Below are 24,946 nucleotides of genomic sequence, written 5' to 3' on the forward strand. Positions count from 1 at the left end.
GAACAAAGAGGACCCGTTCGTTTCTGGCATAACGTTGCCGTGCCCTTCTTCCGGTGCGGAAGGCTATACCATTCTCACGCTCCGTCATTGTGTTTGTCCTAACGCGCGCATATAATTTTCTAAGATAATATGTTCTCGTTTCAGCCACAGGAGGATTCCTCTGTCTCTATTATGTAACCGCTGTTTGTATCGTGGCGTCCCGGAAGCGCTCCCGCCATCCCCGAATGGTCTGTACTGACTTCACCTCCGGTTCTGGGTGTCATGGCTGCCTCGAGAGATTAGTACGAGTTTGCACCTGTGGTGGGAAGGGTCCGAAGCCCACACCCAGGAACCTAGCCGAGTAAAGTTGCGTCTTGGTTGTGGAGGCGACAGCTTCTCGGATTCCACGGCGATGGCGGCGTCCGGGAGTGGTATGGCTCAGAAAACCTGGGAATTGGCCAACAACATGCAGGAAGCCCAGAGTATCGATGAAATCTACAAATACGACAAGAAACAGCAGCAAGAAATCCTGGCGGCGAAGCCCTGGACTAAGGAGTGAGGAGGTCCCTGGCGAGACGCAGGGGATGGGAGGGGTGGCGGGAGTTTAGGACACCCAGGGGAGTGGGAGTTGCGGAGGGTGGGAAGCTAGTGTTTTCATGGACAGGGAGAAGAATATGCACCCGGGAAGTTTGGGTCCACCTTTTTCTCCGCAAGTAGAGTCAAAGCCCCTCTCCTGGGGCTTGCTTCGACTCCCCTTCTTGTCTCTTTAACCCGTTTGCCTCCAGGGGATGTAAGGGTAAAGGACAAACGATTATAATTTCTCATTTCTCAATATCTATATTGTCATATATATGCCACACATTCTGCCTTAAGCCTTGTGTTGATACACACCTTGTTGAGATCTCTAGCTTATCTGAGGCTGGAGACTGCACCCGTCTTCAAAAGCCAACTCAGCCCTGGCGTCTCTAACTATAAGCCATCTTTTAGACATTTATAAATGTTGTTGATTGCTGATAACTATTTCAGATATAAGGAGGCTCCACCCAGGCTCCCAAAACGTTACTCCACCAGTTAACATGAACTAGAAATTTTATCAATAGAGTTTAGAGCTGTTTGCCCCTTAGCAAATGCCCTGTGTCTCTGGGAATGATGACAAGTGAAGGACTCTACCCACAGCATTTACCCTTAGTGTTAAGGGAGAGTAAAAAGAGCAGTCTGTCAAATGAGAGATAGAAAGGACAGCAGTGATCAACAACAAAACATTCTTCCATGTTTATCGAGTATTTAATATGGGCTGAGCACTGAGCTTAGGAATTTCTATATATTATTTAGTCTACATGACAACCCAGTACTGTATTTTTATTCCTTTTTTGGAAATAAGAAAATAAGTAAATACGAGTAACTTATTTCATGATCAGACTGAGGCAGTGAACTCTTAAGTGAATAATAGACTGAAATTCAAATGTCACAAGTGTCCCTAGTTCGTTGACTGGCCCTAGAAAATGTATGTATCTTCATTTTTTACCTGTAAAAAGAAAATTAGACCCACCCATTGGTGATTTCATAAAGATTAGATGAGATAATGCATTAAAAAGGGTCTACAATGTATGTAATAAGAGCACAATAACTTTTTTTTTCTTTTCCCCAGTGAATAAAGACCCAAGATTAATTCATGTCTTGACTCCCAAGACCAGGTCTCCATATTTTTCAGTTGTGATTGAAATCTGTGGGCAGACCTCTTAAAAAGGCTTCTCAGGAAAGAAGAAGGAAAAAAAGTAGGGGAGGGGGGCTTCTTGACCATATTATTAAAGACAGTTTGTCTGCTTAACTCTATAACAGGCTATGCATTTAAGGTTGCTATACTATAGCCTACCAAATATTTGAAAACTATCCGTGTGCCTTATTGTCTGATTGTGGCTCTAATTATGTTCATCCCAGCGATCTTGAGCTGCATCAATGAAACGGAAAATGTAATTTTATTCAAGAGTAGTTTAGTCACATCTACATATGACAAACTTTAAATAGTGATCAAAACAGAACTAAAGATATTAGAGCTACTTTTTTCATTTTGAGGCTGATAACACAGAAAGAAACAACACACTGTTCTTTGAGAGTACTATAAAAGATGGGTTATGGCTAATAACAGCTAGCACTTAATATTAAGTTTTGGTATGTGTGAGGTAGTAAGATAAGCATTTATGTACATTATTTCACTTTATTTCTTCCTAACAACAAATCTGTGAAATATTCCTATTTACAGATGAGGAAACTAGGCGTAGGCATGAGGTGATTGTCTCTAGGCAACAGCTAGCATGGCAGGGCAAAGACTCAAACTTAATCAGATGGATGTCAGAGCCCACATTTGGATGTCAGGCCAGAAAGTTAGGCCTGAGAATCTTTAGGCACAACCATCCAACTTGACTCAGAATCAGAGATTTGATGATTCCAAAATTAATGGAGAAAAAGTCTATTGAATTCTATGTAATTCCTTTCTACTTGAATAGCATATTTAAAACAGCATATTTTAAAAAACTATTTCATATTTTTCCCCTAAAGAAATACTTTGCAGGACCCAACATGTTTTTCATTTCCAGCCCCCTGCAAGAACTCTACTTCCCTTTTGTTTCCCACATTTCTACACTCTTTCCCCTTTCCCATCACTGTAAGTTCCTTCAATACTTGTTTTCTTTACAAAAACTATCTTTGAAATTGTGTTTTATATAAGTTAATTGTGCTGTACTTTTGTTTTGTAGTCACCATTATTTTAAGTACTGCAAAATCTCAGCATTGGCTCTACTGAAAATGGTGATGCATGCCAGATCAGGAGGCAACCTGGAAGTGATGGGCTTAATGCTGGGAAAGGTGGACGGTGAAACCATGATCATTATGGACAGTTTTGCTTTGCCTGTAGAGGGCACTGAAACCCGAGTAAACGCTCAGGCTGCTGCATATGAGTACATGGCTGCATATATCGAAAACGCCAAACAGGTAAAAATGTTGCTTAAAGTTCAGTAATTCTAAGAGTCTCATGGAGACTCTTGAGTTTCTAAACTCAAACCATCCTCGTTATATAAGGTTTATATTTTATTTTCAACAGTGTCTATGTAAAATGTGTAAGAGGTTAGCATGGATATTTTTTTTTTTTTTTTTAGCATGGATATTTTTAAATAAATTCTCATACTCAAGAGAGTAGATCTTAAAAGTTTTCATCATAAGAGAAAAAAAGTTGTACCTAATGTGTGGTGATGGATGTTAACTACGTTTTTTATAATGATCATTTTGCAGTACATACATATAGTGATTCATGATGTACACCTGAACTAATACAATGTTATACATCAATTATATCTCAATTTAAAAAAATTTTTTTTAATTCTCACACTCAGTATCAGATATATGTTTAAAACCAAAATTTGGAAACAACCTAAATGTTCCTGAGTATAAAAGTGATTAAATAGGGATGCCTGGGTGGCTCAGTGGTTGAGCATCTGCCTTCAGCTCAGGGTGTGATCCTGGAGTCCTGGGATCAAGTCCCACATTAAGCTCCTTCTATGGAGCCTGCTTCTCCTCCCTCTGCCTATGTCTCTCTCTCTCTGTGTTTTCGTGAATAAATAAATAAATAAAATCTTAAAAAAAAAAAAAAAGATAGTACACTTGGGACGTCTGGGTAGCTCAGCAGTTGAACGTCTGCCTTTGGCTCAGGACGTGATCCCGGTCCCAGGATCAGGTCCCACATCAGGCTCCCTACAAGGAGCCTGCTTCTCTGTCTGTGTCTGTCTTTGTGTGTCTCTCATGAATAAATAAAATCTTAAAAAAAAAAAAACTGATTAAGTAGATTATGGTATATCCATACAATGCAATGCAAACCAGCCTTTAAGAAAAATAAAAATTGCAATGCCTGGGTTGCTCAGCAGTTGGGTGCATCTGCCTTCAGCTCGGGGCGTGATCCTGGAGTGCCAGGATCGAGTCCCACATCGAGCTTCCTGCATGGAGCCTGCTTCTCCCTCTGCCTGTGTCTCTGTCTCTAATGAACAAATAAATAAAATCTTCAGAAAAAAGAAAGAAAAATTAAAAAATTATCTGTATATTTTATTTACATGGAACAAACCCCACAATATTGTGTCAAGTTGAAAAAACAAAGTAGAGCACTGTATGTGGTATGTCATTATGTGTGTTTCTATTAACTTACATGTATGCAAAAATACATCTGCAAGATAGGTATGTAAGCAGCCGGCTATAGAGGTAACATGTGGGCTGAGAAACTGGCTATTGAGGGAAAAGGTGGGAAGGACACTGAATAACCTTACTGTACTAGTATCTTGTTGAAGCTTCAGGTATTATAGTTTGGGTATTATCTATTCAAAATAATCTTTTTTTTTTTTTAACTTGAAAGCCACATTTGCTATCAACTGTTCTGCATGCTATTATTTTACCATAGTGCTATGTAAACAAATAAATGACAAGTGTCTCTAAGATTAAACAGAAACCTCAATCTTTTTTGTCCTCTTAATTTGTTAGGTTGGCCGCCTTGAAAATGCAATTGGCTGGTATCATAGCCATCCTGGCTATGGCTGCTGGCTTTCTGGAATTGATGTTAGTACTCAGATGCTCAATCAGCAGTTCCAGGAACCATTTGTAGCAGTAGTAGTAAGTATTTTTGCAACCAGTCTTATTAAGTTCTTGAAGAATTATTTAAGTAAGTACACTGAGAAATAAAAACTGTAGTAAAGCGCAACAGTCTGATGTCATTATACCTAGGATTGTATCTGAATTCCACCTCTTAGAAGCTGGGACTTATGTCTGAACAAGTTAACTAACCTCTCTGCAACTCTTCCCCCACTCTGTAAGATGAAGGTGATCACAGCACCTAGGTCTCAGTTCTCTGCACATAGTAGGCATTCAGTAATATTGACTGAATTGAGTAACTCAGGAATTGATAGAGCAGCTCTTGCTATGCTTAGAGTGGTTTAGATGCAATCCAGGTTACTATGAGAAAGGTAGAAATTGTTCATCCAATAAAAAAACTTTTAAAAAAGAGATCAGCAAAACTTCAAATAACATTCTTCAATAGTATAATAACTAGATATAATTTCTATTAACTATGAGAATTTTGTACTCAACCACTTTATTCAACTTCTTTGGTATTTGGTTTGGTTATTTTCTTTCCTACTCTTTATTCCTTTTTCATTATTTTAATCAATGTTGGTGTGTGTGTGTGTATTTCTAAGTTTAATGTTTAAACAAATGGAAGTATATAAAAATTTTATAACCAGCAGATGATAAATATATGTTTCTTTTAGATTGACCCAACAAGAACAATATCTGCAGGGAAAGTGAATCTTGGAGCCTTTAGGACATACCCAAAGGTAATTTTTAAAATTCGAAGTCCTTTTAATTTTTTAAATGACTCCTTTTTAAGTCATGTTATGCTTAATATCTTTTTTTGTCCTAAAACAATTTGATAATATTTACAAAATAGTCAACCAACACAAATTGTCTTAAGTGAAAGATAACACATTTGTGCTATATATTGCTAAGAAAGCAGTTTTTATTTGTTAATAAGTCTCTTTGTGCCCAGGACATTCTGACAGGTACTTCACAAACAAGCTAATACATCTATTTCCTTCCCTGTAATCTGAAATAAATATTAGCCTATGTGTACATCCTCTAAGGACAAGAAAAATGAATCTGTAAACCAAATCCAACCATCAACCACCAAATGGGGTTGAGGGAAAGTAAAAGCAATATATATATATTGTACTGGAATGTTTAAGTTCAATACATGGCTCCTCAAAATTAATGTTTCTATAAATGGAAAGCTGCATAGAAAGTTTTTTTTTTTTTCTGTGTGTGTGTGTATATATGTGGCTTTTTTTTTTTTTTTTTTAATCTTCTATTTTCTTCATTTTTGTTGAGGGCTACAAACCCCCTGATGAAGGACCTTCTGAGTACCAGACTATCCCACTAAATAAAATAGAAGACTTTGGTGTACATTGCAAACAGTAAGTCATTTTTAAATGTATCTGATGCCACAATCATCGTAAGAAACCTTAGTCCAAGCCCCTAATTTTACAGATGAGAATAAAAGAAGTTCAGATGAATGCATTTCATAATCCTTTTAAAATTGTAGGAAGAATATAACATTTGATAGGATAATGTTTGAATTTTTTATTAATAATTGTTTTAAGGTAACATGTTATTTACCTTTCACACAACCATAAACATGTCAATGTACAAGATACTTGGCTCATTAATGAAATTAACAACTGAAAGAAGTTTTATTCAGGGCCAGTCTGATACTAGCTTATCTGTAAGCCCACAGAGTGTCCAAGTTCCATTCATTCATTTCTTTCTTTCTTTCTGAGAGAGATTGAGAAAACGCAGGAGCAGAGGGAAAGGTAGAAGCAGACTCCCTGACTATCTGAGGAACCAGAGATCAAGGCTTGAGCTGAAGGCAGCCACTTAACCTACTGAGCCACCCAGGCACCCCTCAAGTTCCATTTAGCAAAACTTCATTTTAAACATTTTCACTCCAAAGTTTAAAGAAGCCATACTGAAACCAATGAATTATACTTTTTTTAAAATAGTGAGTGCTAAGGTACATGAAATTACATCTCAGTTTTTTTTTTTGTTTTGTTTTGTTTTAAATTTTTATTTATTTATGATAGTCACACAGAGAGAGAGAGAGGCAGAGACATAGGCAAAGGGAGAAGCAGGCTCCATGCACCGGGAGCCCGACGTGGGATTCGATCCCAGGTCTCCAGGATCGCACCCTGGGCCAAAGGCAGGCGCCAAACCGCTGCGCCACCCAGGGATCCCACATCTCAGTTTTTAAAAGTGTTAAACCAACGATAATAGTTTTCTCCACTTTCTAAGTATATCTTGCCACCTCACATTGACCCACCCACTACATTCTGGAGCCTGAACCAAAGCACTAGCCTTCTAACTAGGCTTCCAACTTCTTCCATTCACCCCTTTAAAGGTCTTTTGTCAGCCAAACTGATTCTGTTAAAATGTAAGTCAGATCAAATTCCTCCTTCTCCAGAATGATTTCCTGTATCATATTCCTTACCTTGGGCTACACAGTCCTATGTGATCTGTCCTTACTACCTTTCTGAGCTCATCTCCTATCACTAAACCTTTGCTCTCTCCAGTCCAGCCATAGTGGCCTCCTAACGGTTGTCAGATATGCCAGGGAGCTTTCTGCCTCTGGGCCTTTGCACACTATTCTCTCTGCTGGGAAAATTATTCCCTATTTCCATGAGGCTCACTAACTACTTCAGTCATGGAGTATCTGTTCAAGGATCACCTTAACAAGAATGTTCACTGGTCACCCTGTCTAAAATAACACCATCCAATCACTCGTGTTTCAGTTTCCCTGCTTTATTTTTCTCCTTAGCACTTGTCACCACCTAAGTTTTTGCTTTCTTGCTATTGATTCCATTATGTGAACCTCATGACAGTAGACTTAATTCACCACAGTATCCTAACATTTAAACAGGGCATGGCATATAGAAGGGTGGGCATCCCTCCAAAAAAGTTACCTAAATGATTATCTAGGGTACCATTTTCCATAGTTCCTATCCAACCTTTAGGAAAACCTTGACTACCCATGTGCTCTTATTTTTCTGTTCAGAAATTTTTAGAAAATTCTAGAATTTCTAAAATTGAGTTTTAAAATATATCAGTCATCCCTGACATTTTTGGGAAAAAATTCTTTTTTATTTTTCAGTTAGAGACTTGGGAATAAATCACATAATTTGCCCTACTGGAAAAAAATTTAAACCATTCCAGTTTGAGAGAATTGTCCCTAAGCATGGAAACACCTTTGCTGTGATACTTTCTCAGAATAATAGTCAATTTTTTTTCCATTTATATTGAGTTATAGCAGTAGAAAAACCTACACCGTTAATACCTACACTACTTTTCTCAACTACCAACAGTAACTTTTGAAACAAGAGTGAGGCAGTCTGTGCATTCTGTTTTAATGAAATACAAGTCCATTGGAGAATAGCCACTTTCTAGCTATCTACATTGCTAGAGTCTAGAATTTTGAACCTGGAATTGCTAGGATATTCCAAGATGTTCTCTTGGGATCAGTTCCTAAATTAGAGAAAATAAACTTTTTCATAGGGCAAATAAGAATTTATTTTTGTTTAAAATCTTTAATGAAATATAGTGCCAGGCTGAAAGAGCAGGGGTTTAAAGCAGACTGCTTATAGTTCCATTTCCTAAATTATTTAGTGATGAGGTATTATTTGCAGTTTATATTGTTTTTTCTTTCCTACCTTAAATTCCACAAATATTGCACAAAGTCTGTTTAAAACATAGAATATAATGTAGATGTTAAATATTTTTAACCTTGAAGAACCTTAATGAAAATAGGACACAAAGTGTTGGGGTTTTTTTTTTTTTAAGTTAGCTTATATGTTGTCAGTATTCATGTAGGAACATGGTTTAAAGAGTAAAATGGTTCTATGAAGCTTAATTATGAAAAACAACAATTTTGTACCATTCCCTTTCTCATTCTCCAAGGCAGCCACTGAAACTATTATAGTTATTCCTGTAAATATTTACCCCGTATCTTCAAACAATGTGCTGATGGTGCTACTTGTTGATTTTCAGTCCTAGGCAGTATCTATTATTGACTTCCCATACAGAAGATGAAGATTTAGCTCCACAAATAATTTTGAATGTTCTTCTTGTTTTCAACTCTACTACTGAGATGTGCAGCTAATCACTACATATTAGACAAAAAATTTCACTGCATCAACCTGTGGAATTAAAACAGCAATTACATTAAGGTGATGCATAAATTTTAAAACAAACTCTTACTCTAGAACCTCATTTGAGTTCTCTTATTGTCTATCCTTTATAAATCCAAATATCTGTTGCTTTATTCATCCTCTCATCTCTTTTTTCCTCAAGTATCAGAGATACAACCTCCTTCTTTCTAAGGCTGACCTTTCTACTTGAGCCCCTCATCCTGTCCCGATAGCTAATCCCCTTACTCCTAGGATCTCACTTCTTAAATACTCTCTTAAATGTCTATAGTCTGGATGTATGATACAACTTTTCATATCCTTTCTCTGCCACTTACTAGTTATATGGCTTTGAGTAGAGTCTTTGTCTCTAAATGTTTGTCTATAGACTGGGAATAATAAATGCTTTGTGTGTATGGTTATAGGACTAAATGAGAATATGTAAAGCACCCAAGAAATAATAGGTGCTCAAGAAATACACTATTCCCCTTCACATTTCATTAGCCATGTCCTATCATTCTTCAGACCTGCACAGGTATCTTAACCTTGCAAAGACCCTCACTTATTTCTGATGTCTTAAATTCTTATTCTTTATTATTTCTTCACTCACTCCTAAATTGAATCAACAAGCATTTCTTATTGTGTCCACATGTCCTTATCTTTATCATTAACTTGAGTCTGAGCCTTTCCCTCTTCACACCTGCTGTGCTGCAATAGTATCCTTTGTGGTCTCCCTCCTACTATTTGGTTTCTCTGCAACACATCCTATCACAAGCCAGCTCTCTTAAAAAAAAAAAAAAAAAAAAAGGTGTTTCTTAAAACACCTCTTTGGCCATATCATTGCTCTGCTCAAACACCTTCCGTGGTCCTCACTACCTAGAAAATAAAGTTTAAATGTCTTTTTTTTTTTAAGTTTTTAAGTTCCAGTTAGTTAATATATAGCATAATATTAGTTTCAGGTGTACAATATAGTGATTTAGCGCTTACATACAACACCCAGTGCTCATCACAAGAACCTTCCTTAATCTCCTCCTACCCATGCAGTTTAAATTTCATACCCTTTTATGTAATATCTACCACCAAATAGACCCCAACAAAGCTTTCTTGTTTCCCCTCACATAATTACACTACTCTTGCTTAACTGTCCAGTCATTTACTTACTATTCTTTCATGACTTTCCTATTTTTGAGTCAATTTTCCCTGCCTAATGCCCTCCTTGATGTCAACATGTCTACACCATGGACTCATGTAAGGGTTACTCTCAGTCCTGCCTTCTTCCTGGGGCTTCTAGAGCAGTTCTGTCTACATTAAGAGTATTCATTATCTCTAACATTTAATTGGTAGGTGATTAATTTTATACATGACTATAACATCACTTATTGTTAGTATATACCATTACATTTAATTTTGTGGATTCATATCACATCTCTCCTATAAATAGTAGTAAGCTCCTTAAGGTAAAAAAAAAAAAAAATGTCCCCTTTCTTCATATCCACTGATGTACAGAACCTAGTGAGATATTTAAATATTTATTACTTTAAAAATACATATTTTTCATACATGTAACCAAACATTTCTTGCTCTCACTGATTATAAATTAGGCACCTTTGGTAGCAATATTTTTTTTTCTTTTTTTTTCTTTTTTTTAATTTTTATTTATTTATGATAGTCACACACAGAGAGAGAGAGAGGCAGAGACACAGGCAGAGGGAGAAGCAGGCTCCATGCACCGGGAGCCCGACGTGGGATTCGATCCCGGGTCTCCAGGATCGCACCCTGGGCCAAAGGCAGGCGCCAAACCGCTGCGCCACCCAGGGATCCCAGCAGTATTTTTTTTTTAAGATTTTATTTATTCAAGGGAGACACAGAGAGGCAGAGACACTGGCAGAGGGAGAAGCAGGCTTCCCGTGGGGAGTCTGATGCCGGACTCAATTCCAGGACCCCAGGATCATGACCTGAGCCAAAGGCAGACGCTCAACCACTGAGCCACCCAGGCACCCTGGAAGCAGTATTTTTTTTTTTTTTTTTTGATGTTCTTAATTTTTTTTAGGCATCCTAATGATTCTAATTTAAGGTTTGCTTTCCCAAAAAGCAATAGGTCCTACTTAGGGGATTAGAAAAGGAGAAATTGGAAAGCTACATGTCATTTTCAGTATTTAAAAAGCCTATCAAAAATTATCATTGACTCTACAGAGGGAGTACATTAAGTTTATGTGCTATTGGCTAGAATTTATTAACTCAACATGGATAAACATGTCATACAGAAGTGTTGACTGGTTATTGATAAGTTTTGGGGAATTTCTGGGCTCTACAGCGGGAAGAAGTATAATACAAGAAAGTTCAGTTAACAGAAGATTTGAAACCACACCTCTGAAGAGTAAGGAAACCATGGTTACCTATTGTTCTATTGGACTAAAAACTAAAACATAACTATGTGGATATAAAATGTAATTCACTTAAATTTGACCATAACTTTTATATGATATGGTTGAATTTTAATTAATTTTACTTACTAAATTTGTCCTTTTGTTTGATAGATATTATGCCTTAGAAGTCTCATATTTCAAATCCTCATTGGATCGCAAATTGCTTGAGCTTTTGTGGAATAAATACTGGGTGAACACACTGAGTTCCTCTAGTTTGCTTACCGTAAGTACTCTATTTCCAAGGGATGCATTTGAATTTTATCTAAGCTACATAAGTTATGTAATATCTAAAACTTTTTTTCATAGAAAAGCTGTATCTGATTTGGCCAAGACACCAGGGCTGGGGTCAAATTCTGCACATGACCAGAGCTGGATTGGGATAGTAGGCCAAGCCAAGATCTGTGTCACATACCATTGAGATGAAGTCCAAATGAAAAATATATGTGGCCAGATGAGGGTGAAATCTGCCTCTGCCTTAAAGATACAGAGAGAAAAATGCAAATACTGCTTTTTGTTTTGTCAGGTGACTCAGGTAGGACCCCAGTTACAAGTGACAGGAGATCAAACCAAAATGGCCTAAAAAGAGAATCTTTTAAGCAAAGTAGGACTTACTTCAGGAGTAGGACTTACTTCAGGTATAGCAAGTTTATATTCAAACAGTATTTTGAGGTCTTGGTTTTTCTGTCTCAGCTTTGATTTCATGTCAGTTGGCTTCAGTTTTGGGCTTCATGTGAAAACAACATAGTAGGGGTGCCTGGGTGGCCCCTACAGTTCAGCATCCAACTCTTGGCTTTGGCTTTGGTTCTAATCTCAAGGGCATGAGATTGAGCCGCCTACTCAGGCTCTGCACTCAGTGCACAGTCTGCTTGGGACTCTATCTCCCTCTGACCCTCCCATTCATGCTCTTTCGCTGTAAACTAAATAAATCTTTTTTTAAAAAAGAAAACAAGATTAACTTCAGACCTTCCAGCCGCTCAGTTTCTCACTTTCAGGCTCAAAAGAGAAGGTCAAGATACACATACTCATGCATAACCACAGGCAAAACGTCTGTTGTGTCTGAGCTTTATTTAGGTCACATGCCCATCCTTATACCTTCTCTGGGCCAAGAGAATGAACACCATGACAGTCTGTGCCAGGGCAAGTACCTCACAGCTGGGCTAGAGTAGAAAAAACTGATCCCTGGTGGCTCAGCGATTTAGTGCCTGCATTCGGCCCAGGGTGTAGTCGTGGAGTCCCAGGATTGAGTCCCACGTCGGGCTCCCTGCATGGAGCCTGCTTCTCCCTCCGCTTGTGTCACTGCCCCTCTCTCTGTGTCTCTCATGAATGGATAAATAAAATCTTTAAAAGAAAAAGAAAAAACTCTTACAGGAGCACATGGACTAAGAATTAGGAAGAGTTGTCCCCAGAAGGAAATCAGAATATCATTAACTAAAGTAGCAGCAGATACTGGGCAGCAAAAAACAAAATCACTATGTGATTTTTTTTTTTTTCCAATATATCATTAAAACCTAACATAATATTTTACAAGCTTCTGTCTAGAGCTTAGTCATTAACAGTTGCTTTTCCTGGTTTTTTTTTTTTTTTTAGGAGGGCCCCCTCACATTGTATGTAGTACAGCATAATGGTTAGAACCATAGAATTCGGTATAAGATAAATTCAGTTCAAAAACAACACTGGCACTTTACTAATTGTGTGACCTTCAGAAAGTTATTTAATGAGACTGAGCCTTTTTTGGGGTTCAGTGATAATAATGCCTACATCATGAAGAATGCTGAGAATTAAATGAAATTCTTTTTTTTTTTTTAAGATTTTATTTATTCTTGAGAGACAGAGACGCAGGCAGAGGGAGAAGCGGGCTCTCCACAGTGAGCCTGATGCAGAACTTGATCCCAGTACCCTGGGATCACAACCTGAGCCAAAGGCAGACGTTCAACCACTGAACCACCCAGGCATCCCTGAAATTCTTTATATAAAGCAATTAACAGAGTGCCTGGCATATAATAAAGCCTCAATCATCTATTATTATTTTTTGTGTGGTTCATAGGAAAAGGCCTCCCTTAAGCATATTTTCTATGATTTTATTTTTTTAAAGATTTTATTTATTTAGAGGGCATATGTGTGGTGTGTGTGTGTGTGTGAGAGAGAGAGAGAGAGAGAATCCCAAGCAGACTGTAAGCGTGGAGCTTAACATAGGGCTCAAGCCCACCACCCTGAGATCAAGCTGAAACCACAAGTTGACACTTAGCTGACTGAGCCACCCAGGCAACCCTTTCTGTGATTTTAAATAGAGCTCTGACAGGCTTTCTGTTGTTATTTCATAACCTCAGCAGTCAGAAGTAGCAAATTAGAAGGAAAGAAAGTGATCATTATAGCAAAGATTAAGTGCTTCCTTTGTGCCATATGCTGCTAAATGCTTTGTATGAGTTGTTTCCTTAGAGGCAAGTATACTAATGAGAGCCAGAAGTGACACATGATGGCAAAGGAAGAAAACACTAAGACCAGAGCAGTCTGAACCTTTGTGTAAAGGCAAACAGCTCTACCTACTCAGCCTATGATTATTGAGGTCATTAATAATCAAGAAAAGGTTCTATATTTTTCTTTTTTGTGGTTGTATATATGGTACATTGCAGCATCTTAAGAAAAAATTTATAGGACACCCAGTTGGCTCAGTCGGTTAATTAATCTGCCTTCAGCTCAGCTCAGGATCCCAGGGTCCTGGGATGGAGCCCCACATCAGGCTCCCTGCTCAGCGGGGTCTGCTTCTCTTTCTCTCTCTCTGCCCCTCCCCTCTCTTATACACACACTTTCCCTCTTTCTCATAAACCATTAAAATCTTTCTCTCAAACCAATAAAATCTTAAAAATTAAAAAAAATTATAAATGTTCAGTGCATCTCTTTCTCTAGCTAAGGCATATAACCTAAAAGCTACCAGAAAAAAATGTTATTTTCTGTTTTAAGAAATTAGTTCCCTGTATTCATTTTCTGTTGTTTAAAATGTAATTGATGTCATTTTTTTTCATTAAAAAACTGTCATACTAAATGCTGAAATTTCAACAAGAACAAATAACAAAATTAGCTAACAATTATTAAGCCTTTACCAGGTGTAATGGACAGTCCTCAGAGCTTTATATACTTTATATACATTACTTAATTTAGTCTTCACAATAACCTTTATGTAGAAATTATCATTGTCCTCTCCCCATTTTCAGAAGACAATAAAAGCACAGAAAAGTAAGGGAGTTCTCCCAAGGCCTCCCAGCTAATCAGTAGCAGAGCCAGAACTGAGACTCAGGCCTGTGTACTTCAAAGCCTCTCATAATAACAAATATTAGATTTAATGAGTCAAAAAGAATAATTCCAAATTTAATCTTAAAATTATAAAAGGGGGAAAACTCTACACTTGAACTGCTTGAACTCTGGAGTCAGTTTTTAGAAGTAAATGTGATTTCTTCAGTAACTATCACACATTTTATGTTGGAATTCTTTGTAAATGAGACATTCTAGATAGAAAAAACTACATTAAAAAATACATATGTATATATTAACACACACACACTAACAAATACCATTTCCCCTACAGAATGCAGACTATACCACTGGTCAGGTCTTTGATTTGTCTGAAAAATTAGAACAGTCAGAAGCCCAGCTGGGACGAGGAAGTTTCATGTTGGGTTTAGAAACACATGACAGAAAGTCTGAAGACAAACTTGCCAAAGCTACAAGAGACAGGTAAGAGCAAATCTATTCCTGCCCCTAAATAGTTTCTTTTGTTTCAAAATTTGCACATTATAATAGAATTCGAACTCCTTAAGTTTCAGCTTACTTACAACTTGTAATGGTACCTGAATATTAACTTCTTAGGGACCTATAAGAGTTGTCAAATGCAAATTATAACTTAGAGAATTTAGGTAAAAACATTAAAGGCTTAAATATCTAAGTAATAGAATGAAAAACTACCAATCATGTTTTCTAGATCTAACTAGAAAGTGTAATAAAAAAAATCAATCCATCATTGGATCTTATTAAAAAAAAAATTCTACAAAAGGAAGTTCATTATGATTATGATTATGTTGAGCTTTCCCAAATTCATAAAATTTCACATTTTTATGAAGTTTTAAGTCCCTAAATATCACAGAAATGATTGCATCTCTGTACTGAAATTATCCTAAATACAGTGATTTAATGTCCCAAATTTCACTACCAGGAATTTTTCAGGAACAAACTTGGAATGTGTTCTCTTGATAACTTAGGAAATAATCAGGTGGCCATTCAGATGCAGAAGATTGGGAATTCTACCTAAATAACATTTACTTTTCACAAAAGTTTGAAATTTGATATGGTAATTAGGGGGCAGAGAGTAAGGAAAAACAATGTTGACATCTATATAGACTGATACCTTGGTATCTTAAAAACTGGACTAGTCAATAGGAAAGAGAAGGTAAGGTAAAGTGTGTCAGGAGCAGAAGCCATTTTGAGTAAAATTATCTCATTATTTTCCATGAGTTTTTAGAAGGTATAGAGCTAGTGGCCTGGATAAAAATTCTTTCTTCAATATTAGGTCTCATCTTTGGTACCTTCACTAAGTGTATGTTTTTGCACATCTATCTTTATATTCTTTGTGATTTGTAACTTTATCTACATTTATATCTCAGTTCTTTAACAAGCAAAAATTTCACAATGGTTATATCTCCAATTACATAAAAAGAAAAGTAGGAAAGACCAAAGTAGTAGTACAAAAGTAGAAAATTTTCCTTTTTTTGGATAACTTTATAAGAACTGTATCTCTTCTGAATAGTGTGGGGTTTTATTGTTTTTTTGCTTTTTATTTTTTATCTGTTCTAAAATCTCACCCACTGTAACTCTATTTGAAGGATGTTTGTGATTATTTCAGAAAAACATAGGATTCTTTATAATCTCTTTTTTAATTATTCTAAGTAATAATAAGGAATAACAAATTTCAGTATATTTTAGGAATTAGTCTATAATTATGAATTACATATAATTTCAGTCACTTTCCAAGACAGAACTTTTCCCCAAAACTGTTGATAAGTAACAAAATTAACTGTTATGAATTATATCAAATTTTACACTGTTCTCTCGAGAAGGTTCTAGTAAATACAGTTGACTCTTGAACAGTGTGGGTTTGAACTACATGGGCCCACTTATACATGGGGTTTTTTCTATAAATACAGTACAGTAATATAAATGTAGATTTTAGCACCTCTCTCTAGTTTGTTGTAAAAATACAGTATATAATACATGTAATATACAAAATATGTGTTAATTAACTGTTTATGGTATTGTTAGGCTTCCCATCCACACTAGGCTATTAGTGGTTAAGTTTGGGGAGAGTCAGAAGTTATATATGAATTTTAAACTGTGTAGAGGATTTGGTATCCCCCTAATTCCCATGTTGTTCAGGGGTCAACTGTAATGAATGAAATGGTTAAAAGACATGTAGAAGGCTAAAAATCACCAGAGTAAACTGTAAATTGTTGTGGTTTGTGGAGTATGAATAGAAATGAAAATTATTGGGGGTACAAGGATGGAAAGGGGGGGGGGGACTTGTATGATCAAAACAGTTTTCAGTTCTTGTGACATTATGTGATATGTTTTTTCTTTCCAGCTGTAAAACTACCATAGAAGCTATCCATGGATTGATGTCTCAGGTTATTAAGGATAAACTGTTTAATCAAATTAATGTCTCTTAAACAATCACTAAGTAGTACTTTTGACTCAAAGCCAGTATAAGAAAAAATACTCAAGTAACACTTTAAAACCAGTTACCAAAAAATCTGATTAGAAGTATAAGGTGCTCTGAAGTGTCCTGAATATTAACATCGTGTAATAAAACTCTTTAAAATGAAATTGTTCTTTCGTTATTTTGTGGAAGTCGTTACATTATTTTCCAAGTATCCTTTAATGTTCTTGAATATAAAGGAAAGAAACATTTATTGGAACCTTCCTATTTTTTTAAAGAGTCTTGCCCATCTAAGTTGAAGAATTTCAGCACTTCACTTGCCATACTGATTATCAGAGCCACTTTTCAATTCACATATACCTTCTTTTGGTAGTCCATTAGTAAAAATATAATGTTAACATTTTTATGTTCTTATGAAATGTTAACCATGTCACATCATAAATTATTTTCCTAAAAATTAAATAACTTAAGACAGAACCTAACATAGGTTATCTAATCCATTCAAATATTTACCAAGTACCTTTACTGCATAGGCCATTTTACTCTGCAGATATTCTGAACAAGAGAGACAAGGCCACTGTCATGTTCTCACAGAACCTACCGTGGAGGCTAAAGCTAAGGGAGAAATAGTGTGCTAGGAAACTCAGGATGAACACGTATACCAGGGAGGAGTTACCCAGGCAGACTTCCAGAAGGAAGTGACCTGACATAAAGCTGAAATTTGAAAGATGGGAGGACTAGCTAAAAAAGCATAATGGGGAGGCAAGAGAGTAAGAGTAAGAGAATGTAGATAGCAACCTGTAGAAGGCCAGAGGCAGAGAGCAAGAACCTAGTACCTTCAAGAACTGATACTCAAAAAAAAAAAAAAAAAAAAAAAAACCACAAAAAAAAACAAAAAAGAACTGATACTCAGACAACGTAACAAGAGATGACTTTAATCGGTAAGATGAGGGTAGATTCTGCAGAGGCACTTTGGACTTATATTCTAACAGCAATAGGATGTTAAAGAGTTTTAAACAGCAGAAATGTACTAGATTGATGTTTCTAAGAGCACTGTTAAGAGATCTGAGGGTGAGAGCTGGCTGAAAGCAAATGAAATGACTTGTGGAAAACAAAGAGTGAAAAGACAAGACAAATCATGGAAGTATCAATTATAAAAATAGGCTGAGAAGAAACTTTAAGAAGTAATTTACCAGTGACTTGACATGCTGCCAAGACATCAGGGAAAACAACGCCTAAAGTTTTCCATTGGATTTAGCAATGACATAGTCTTTGGTAAGATGAGGAAGCCCATTAACAGTATCCAAATAACATTCTCAGACAGTTGGTGATACATTAGTATTTTGTTCTTATTGTGAAACGCCTTTTTTTTTTTTTTTTTTAAGTAACCTCTATACCCAATGTGGGGCTCAAACTCCTGTTCCTGAGGTCAAGATTTATGTTCTGTCAACTGAGCCACCCAGGAACACCTCCTTTTGTATCTCTCTTAAATAGGCATCCCCGTTTTTAAATGATTCAAACCTCCCCTCCATTGTTACACCCTTTAAAAAAAAAAAAATGACTACTCCCAAAGAGCAGCCAAAATCTATTTGCTGCCATAGCGTTTTCAGCAACACCTTTAGGAACACTTGACAAGCTTGTTGAAGTTTCATTCACAGGATTGAATGGTTAAAGTTTTTGGCAGTCACCATGAAAACATACTAGCAATTTTCATTCTAAGGCTTACTTTTATCCACATTTAATTTTACATTCATTACCTAAACAAATTCATTACCTTGGTGTGATGGAAAATGCCCATGATAACAGAATTACTAGGAAAAGAAAGCATTTCAGTCCTGACTTAATTGGACTCATTTTGAGAAGTCTCCACATTTCAGTTATGATGCATTGATTGGAGATAAACACAGACACACACACAGTTGCTTAAAAGATAAAAACATGTTGGTTTACCTCACTCCAGGGTCCAGAATCCTGTTTGGTTTAGGCACAGCTGGATTAGGCTTCCTGTTAAGGGTTCTCAGCTCTGCCCTCCACATGTTAACCTAAACCTAAAGCTGTATTCCCCTAAACTAGCTGCACACCCCACCATCCAGTTAGGGTAAAGTGTTGTCAGATTAAGGTTCAGACTTCACTCTGGTCTAGTGGACTATGAGCCTACCCCTGAAATTATATATAAGGACTGGTTTAGACCAATTAAGGGCCACGCCTAGAGGAAGGAATGGGGCCAATAATCTGCAATAATTACTACACACTGAAGTTAAATAGATAATACAGAGGCAACCAATAATGTCCCCTCTACTCAGTGGTCCAGCCCAAACTAAAATGACTGAAAGGAGCAGGTGTATTTTGTTTTAAATGTACTTGCTTTGTTAAAAAAGCAAGATCCTTTACAAGTATTTTTTAAAGTATATTTTTATAATGTATCATGATCACTTTGGGCACAAGTGCTCCAATTCACATTAAGGAGCTTTTAGGAGGGAATACCTGGGTGGCTCAGCTGTTTGGCGCCTGCCTTCGGCCCAGGGTGTGATCCTGGAGCCCTGGGATCGAGTCCCACGTTGGGCTGCCTGCATGGAGCCTGCTTCTCCCTCTGCCTGTGTCTCTGCCCCATTCTCTGTGTCTTTCATGAATAAATAAATAAAATCTTTTTTTTTTTAAAGGAGCTTTTAGGAAATCAGGGTTCAAGCGCAACTAAGTTGTGAATTGGGGTTGTCTTTTCCTGCAAAATATTATCTTACAGTCTTGAGCTATTCAGGAGCCGAAAAGAGCATTTTCTAAGTGAAGACTGTTTTTTGTTCAGAGACAGTTTCTCCAGCTCTTTGGTGGTAATATACAGGAAATGTCACTCGTCATCAAAAGCTTAATCCCAGTATCCAAATAAGACTGGAGCCAGAGCACCAACTGGAATAGAAAAAGAGAAGTCAGTGGATAGAGAATAGGGATTGGGACCCATGGAGGGGACATACAGCAAGATCCTAGAATCAAGGGTTTTCCAAATTGTCCAGATATTTTAAATATTTTAAGATCTTTGTTCCAAACAATTCAACAGTTCTTTCTATGGAAATTATTGAGAATTTATGCATTACTACCATTTTTTTGGCTACATTATCCAATTATGAAGTGAGTACTTCATTCTACAGGTTTTATTTATTGATTACCAAAACACCACACAAGTTGTTATTTTGAAATCAGCAGTACTACCAAGAACAAAAACCAATAGGAAGAGAAACTGCTTGTGCTCCATTTGTTTCAGAATTTGGAAAATAAGCTCTGAGACCAAACATCATGCGCTCCATTTTAGGGATCAAGTCTGAAGATTGTTGTCACAAATTAGTATGACTACCTGGTATTCAGGGTTTTGAAAAATCACTGCATTGCACAATATAATAATAAACTGCCCAAAAGTGCAGCCATATTTAAAATAAACACAGAAGAGCAAGAGCAGAAGTAACTATACAATGAATCACAGAAACTGGGAGTTGAAGTACTACATATTGCAGAGATTCAGAGTTTCCAAAAACTGTTCTATGAGTGATGAGGTACAGATGCATAAGTCATGCATGCAGAGAGGAGTTCATTTATATTGCTAAGTCTGCACTGTATCCACATGTAGCTGAATAAACTGAACTGAACAGAAACCGTTGAATTTCCAAGGTCTCTTTATATATTTCTGGATTGTTTTAGCTATAAACACCAAAGATATATATCAGTGAGCAATGTGGGGGCAGGAGATGTTTGGTTTGTTTTTTTCTTTTCTTTTTTGAAGACAGGAATATATACTACACAGATAATAGCTCTTGTTTTTATTTATCCTTATATAAAATAAGTAAAAGATGATTATGTTCAAATTATGAGGGTTTTTTTCATTCACTTTAATAACTGATGTATCTATGTAGTTGTGTTTGCAAAATATTAGTTAGAAAATTGAAAATCTAATTGTGTGTTTTCTTGTCCTGTTTTCAATAAAAGTTCCAACAGCAAATAAATTAACCTTCTTGGGGAAAAAATGCTAGTTTAAGGATTTCGATTAACTTCTTCTGAGATACTCCGTCTGTAAGTTTCTAAAAGTTTCTTAGTCTTTTATCCAAATATTAGTGGAAGAAATACCATCTATCTTTATAAATACAAAGTTATGATCCACTTATTTTAGAAAACTAATAACACAAAGTTCAAGTCAACTATAACCAAACTGGCATATTTAAACTTTTGATCTCAGAAGTCAAAATATTACAAAAATAAAATAAGGAACTCTGTCATTTGGGGTCAAATCTGGGAGGAAATAGCTAAAATCATAGCTTGATAACTAGCGCCAATGATTAATTGCTTTTTCAACATGTGGATTATCTTGGTGCCAAAAATTATGGAACAATTGCCTAACAAATTGGAGAGTCCCTGATGTCTGTACTCATATTTTCTTTGGATTATACTAAGCAATTATGCTAAACTTTCTAATGACTAAAATGGTATTGTGCCTTGGGGCACATTTTGATGAACTACAGTTGTACTTTTCATAACCTAAGAAGCATATGCATAAAGAAGTATATTGTCCAGAATAGAGCTCTATGACCTTTATGTTAGATTACAGAGAATTATAAATATCTTTCATATAACTATGAATATGTTTACTATTAATAGTCATTACTTTATTTACCTTCCTGAAAAATTAGTTGGTAAAAGCTCATCTCCAAATCAATGTTTGATTTAAATGGTTCCGTTTTGGTTCCTAGAATTTGCTACTTCATACCCTATCCTCATATTCCGTTTATTATTTGTAATAATTTATCTTTATTATTTGTACTGTATCTTATATATTACATAAATCCTTCAAAACCATATGTGTTTAGCTTGAATCTTGTTCTTCAACTCCTATGTAATCCATCCATCATTTCTTGCATGTGTTTCCAGACTTTTATCTTAAGATTCTGGGCTTAAATAAAGTAACACAAATTAGGCTAAATAAGAAATTAATTTATGATCTTATATTATGAGGACACAACTATGGTTGAATAATTACAACCATCTGAAGTGTTCTATAGCTTCAGAAAAGTTAACTTGGTATGGCACTCATGTGAGAATTATACATGAACACCACTTTTTAGGGGAGATTATTTTTTAACATTCTAAAAAGTCTTAATATTTAAGGTAAAATACTACATCACATAAAACTAAGGAACTATTAACTACTGAAATGGTAATTTATTTAGACAGACATCAACACTATGAACTTCTAGTTATCCCCAGGCCTAAAAATAGGTTATTAACAAGTGCTTTATCTATTTCAGTAAAACACTGAAACAAAAGCTATATTAAATACGAGAATTTGGAACACAAGTAGAAATTATATTTTCTAATTCTCACAGGCTCTTGTTGCCAGATTTCTGAGAGCATCTTTGATAATACTATATCATTTTAATATCACATAAGAACAATTACATTTCTTTTTTTAAAGATTTGGTTATTTATGGGGATCCCTGGGTGGCGCAGCGGTTTGGCGCCTGCCTTTGGCCCAGGGCGCGATCCTGGAGACCCGGGATCGAATCCCACGTCGGGCTCCCGGTGCATGGAGCCTGCTTCTCCCTCTGCCTGTGTCTCTGCCTCTCTCTCTCTCTCTGTGACTATAATAAATAAATAAATTAATTAATTAAAAAAAAAAGATTTGGTTATTTATGTATTTGAGAGAACACAAGGTGGGGGTCAGTGCAGAGGGAGAAGAGGGTCAGAATCTCTAGCAGACTCAACACTGAGCGCTTGCGCCCAACCTGGGCTCAGGACCCTGAGATCATGACATGAGCCAAAACCAGGAGTCAGAAGCTCGTCCGGAACATTACATTTTAATCAAGATCTTTAATTTCAGCTTATAATAAAGTGGCAACTGTTCTCTCTTCCAAATTCTAAATATAATAGCTTTTTCTAATAACAAAGGGAAATTTTACACTCTGCCTTATGGGTTAAATGTTGCAGTGTATCAAAATCCAAATTTCTCACTGTGGCTTAAGGGCTGATCTGGTTCCTGTTTTTCTTTCATTCCCTCCTCCTCCCTTCAGAATAGGATCCAGCCACAATGTCCTCTGGGTCCTTGTGCTCATCCAGTTCTCCCCGCCCACCCCTCACCCCTCAAGCCCTCAAACTGGCTGCTTCCTGGGCCTGGAACACTTCCTCTCAGGCTCTCAGGCCTGGCTTATTAGGCAACTCATTCTTCAAGTTTCAGCTCAAATTCTGCCTCCCTGGAGAGGCCTTGCCTTCTTATCTCCAGGAAACACTTCTCCCTTCCCTCCTCCCTCCCCACTTCTACACCCCAGTTTCACTCTATTTCCTTCACAGACTATACTACAATCTGAAATTATCTCATTCATTTATTTTTTTACTGTCTCCCCTTACTAGAATGTAAACTCCATAGGCCTGAGGACTTGGTCTAACTTCTGTATCCCCAGCTCCTTGAAGAAGGGCACATGGAGTACTTGGTGAATATTTGTTGGATGAAGAAATAAATGCAGTGGACATTTAAATTTGTTTTTAAGAAACACTAACAATATTTGTTTTTAGAATGACAAGATTAAATCTGTTCATGTCTTTGTACAGGAAACTGCCTTTTGTTGCACTGTGCAGTCATTATAAAATGATTGTCTTTTCCCAAACTTCTTAGTAGATTTGAAACAAAATGGAAAAAAAATTTTTTTGTCAACAGTTTAAGGGGCACCTGGGTGGCTCAGGTGGTTGAGTATCTGCCTTTGGCTCAGATCATGATCCCGGAATCCCAGATAGGGCCCCGAGTCGGGGTCCTGGGATAGAGCCCAGTGCTCACATCGTGGGGGAGTTTGAGGTCTCCAAACAGCCGAGGCCGAGCACCAGCAAAGGGGATGATTTTTTGGCCATGATGGATGAGTTATAGCTGTACTGGCCGGGAACCCCCACCACTCCCCCGGCTCCAGGTGGGATGGGCTGCCCCTTAAGGACCCAGGGGATGCCCCAGGGAGCAAACCTAGGCTGCTAGTTCTCTGTTGAGCCAGGCGTTATCTCCCATTCCTGTTTGTGTTGTAAAGAACTGCGCAAGGCTCCTTCCAGTCTGGAAGGCACACATATACATGTTTTCAGCTTTAAAAAAAAATAATTAATGGGGCTCCCTGCTCAGCAGGAGCCCCTCCACCCACTTGTGCTTGCTCTCTCTCTCAAATAAATAGAATCTTAAAAGAAAAAAAGAATTTAAGAGTCACTATTGCAGAAATATGAAAAGGGCCACACACTAGCAAAAAAGCACCTGCTATTCTCAAAAACAAGCATGAAGGAGAGGAGTGCTTTTCAAATGAGCAGACCTTCCCTCCAAAAAAAGGCAGCCAAAAAAATATATAAGCAACTAAAAAAAGTATATACAAGATATTTTCACTGATTTTTAACAAATCACTGTGAAAGACATGAGAATAGAGTGTGTTACATTGCTGAGTTTCACTGTTAGCCTCAGTCATCACCAACTACTTAAACTTTTGCTGAACTTATTATTGGCTTGATCAACTTCAGCAAAGTCTTGGATCTATATTAGAAGTTCCCCATTCCTTATCCAAAAGACAATTTTTTAAAATTCCTAAAACATGGGGTGTTTGAGTGGCTCAGTCAGTTAAGCCTCTGACTCTTGATTTCAGCTCAGGTCATGATCTTGGGGTCATGGGATTCAGGCTGGAATAGGGCTCCTTGGGACATCAAATCCCTCATTGTGTGCTCTGTGCTGGGCCTAGAGGCTGCTTGGGATTCTCTCTCTCCCTCCCTCTTGCTTGCTTGCTCTCATAAATTAATTCATTAAAATAAAATTCCTAAAACATAAGCAATGAACTGTTCCTGAAACCTAAACTTACTCTAAAAGTGTGAAGTCCCTTTCTTATAAATGCTTTCTAAAAGACTCAAACTAAAGTGTTAGACTCTAAAGATAGATGTTTCAGAAATATAGAACATTACATAAATTAGACTATCAGTGGCAATATTTACGAAACTACTTTTCAGAAAATATTTTAATATAAGGTGTATTAACTGTACGATATATGACATTAGTGATTTTCAACTTAGATCCCTCAATTTATAGTCACATCTCA

At 36.8% G+C, this 24,946-nt stretch overlaps 1 protein-coding gene across 3 annotated transcripts; it reads left to right on the top strand.

Annotated features, from left to right (window-relative positions):
• Window positions 1–17,035, top strand: COPS5 (COP9 signalosome subunit 5). 3 transcript variants are annotated; one of them, XM_072734595.1, is made up of 9 exons: window positions 1–53; window positions 145–534; window positions 2,733–2,967; window positions 4,498–4,626; window positions 5,280–5,345; window positions 5,896–5,981; window positions 11,279–11,390; window positions 14,748–14,896; window positions 16,794–17,035. In XM_072734595.1, exons 2-9 carry the CDS (start codon window positions 392–394, stop codon window positions 16,876–16,878), a joined length of 1,005 nt encoding a protein of 334 aa, XP_072590696.1. In that variant the 5' UTR covers window positions 1–53; window positions 145–391; the 3' UTR covers window positions 16,879–17,035. The 3 variants fall into 3 exon arrangements, with proteins under 3 accessions (XP_072590696.1, XP_025867965.1, XP_025867969.1); XM_026012180.2 differs by having other exon boundaries at window positions 39–534; XM_026012184.2 differs by having other exon boundaries at window positions 50–542.
• The last annotated feature ends 7,911 nt before the right edge of the window (window positions 17,036–24,946 follow it).

This window comes from Vulpes vulpes, chromosome 13 (assembly GCF_048418805.1).
Source record: "Vulpes vulpes isolate BD-2025 chromosome 13, VulVul3, whole genome shotgun sequence".
Taxonomy (NCBI): domain Eukaryota; kingdom Metazoa; phylum Chordata; class Mammalia; order Carnivora; family Canidae; genus Vulpes; species Vulpes vulpes.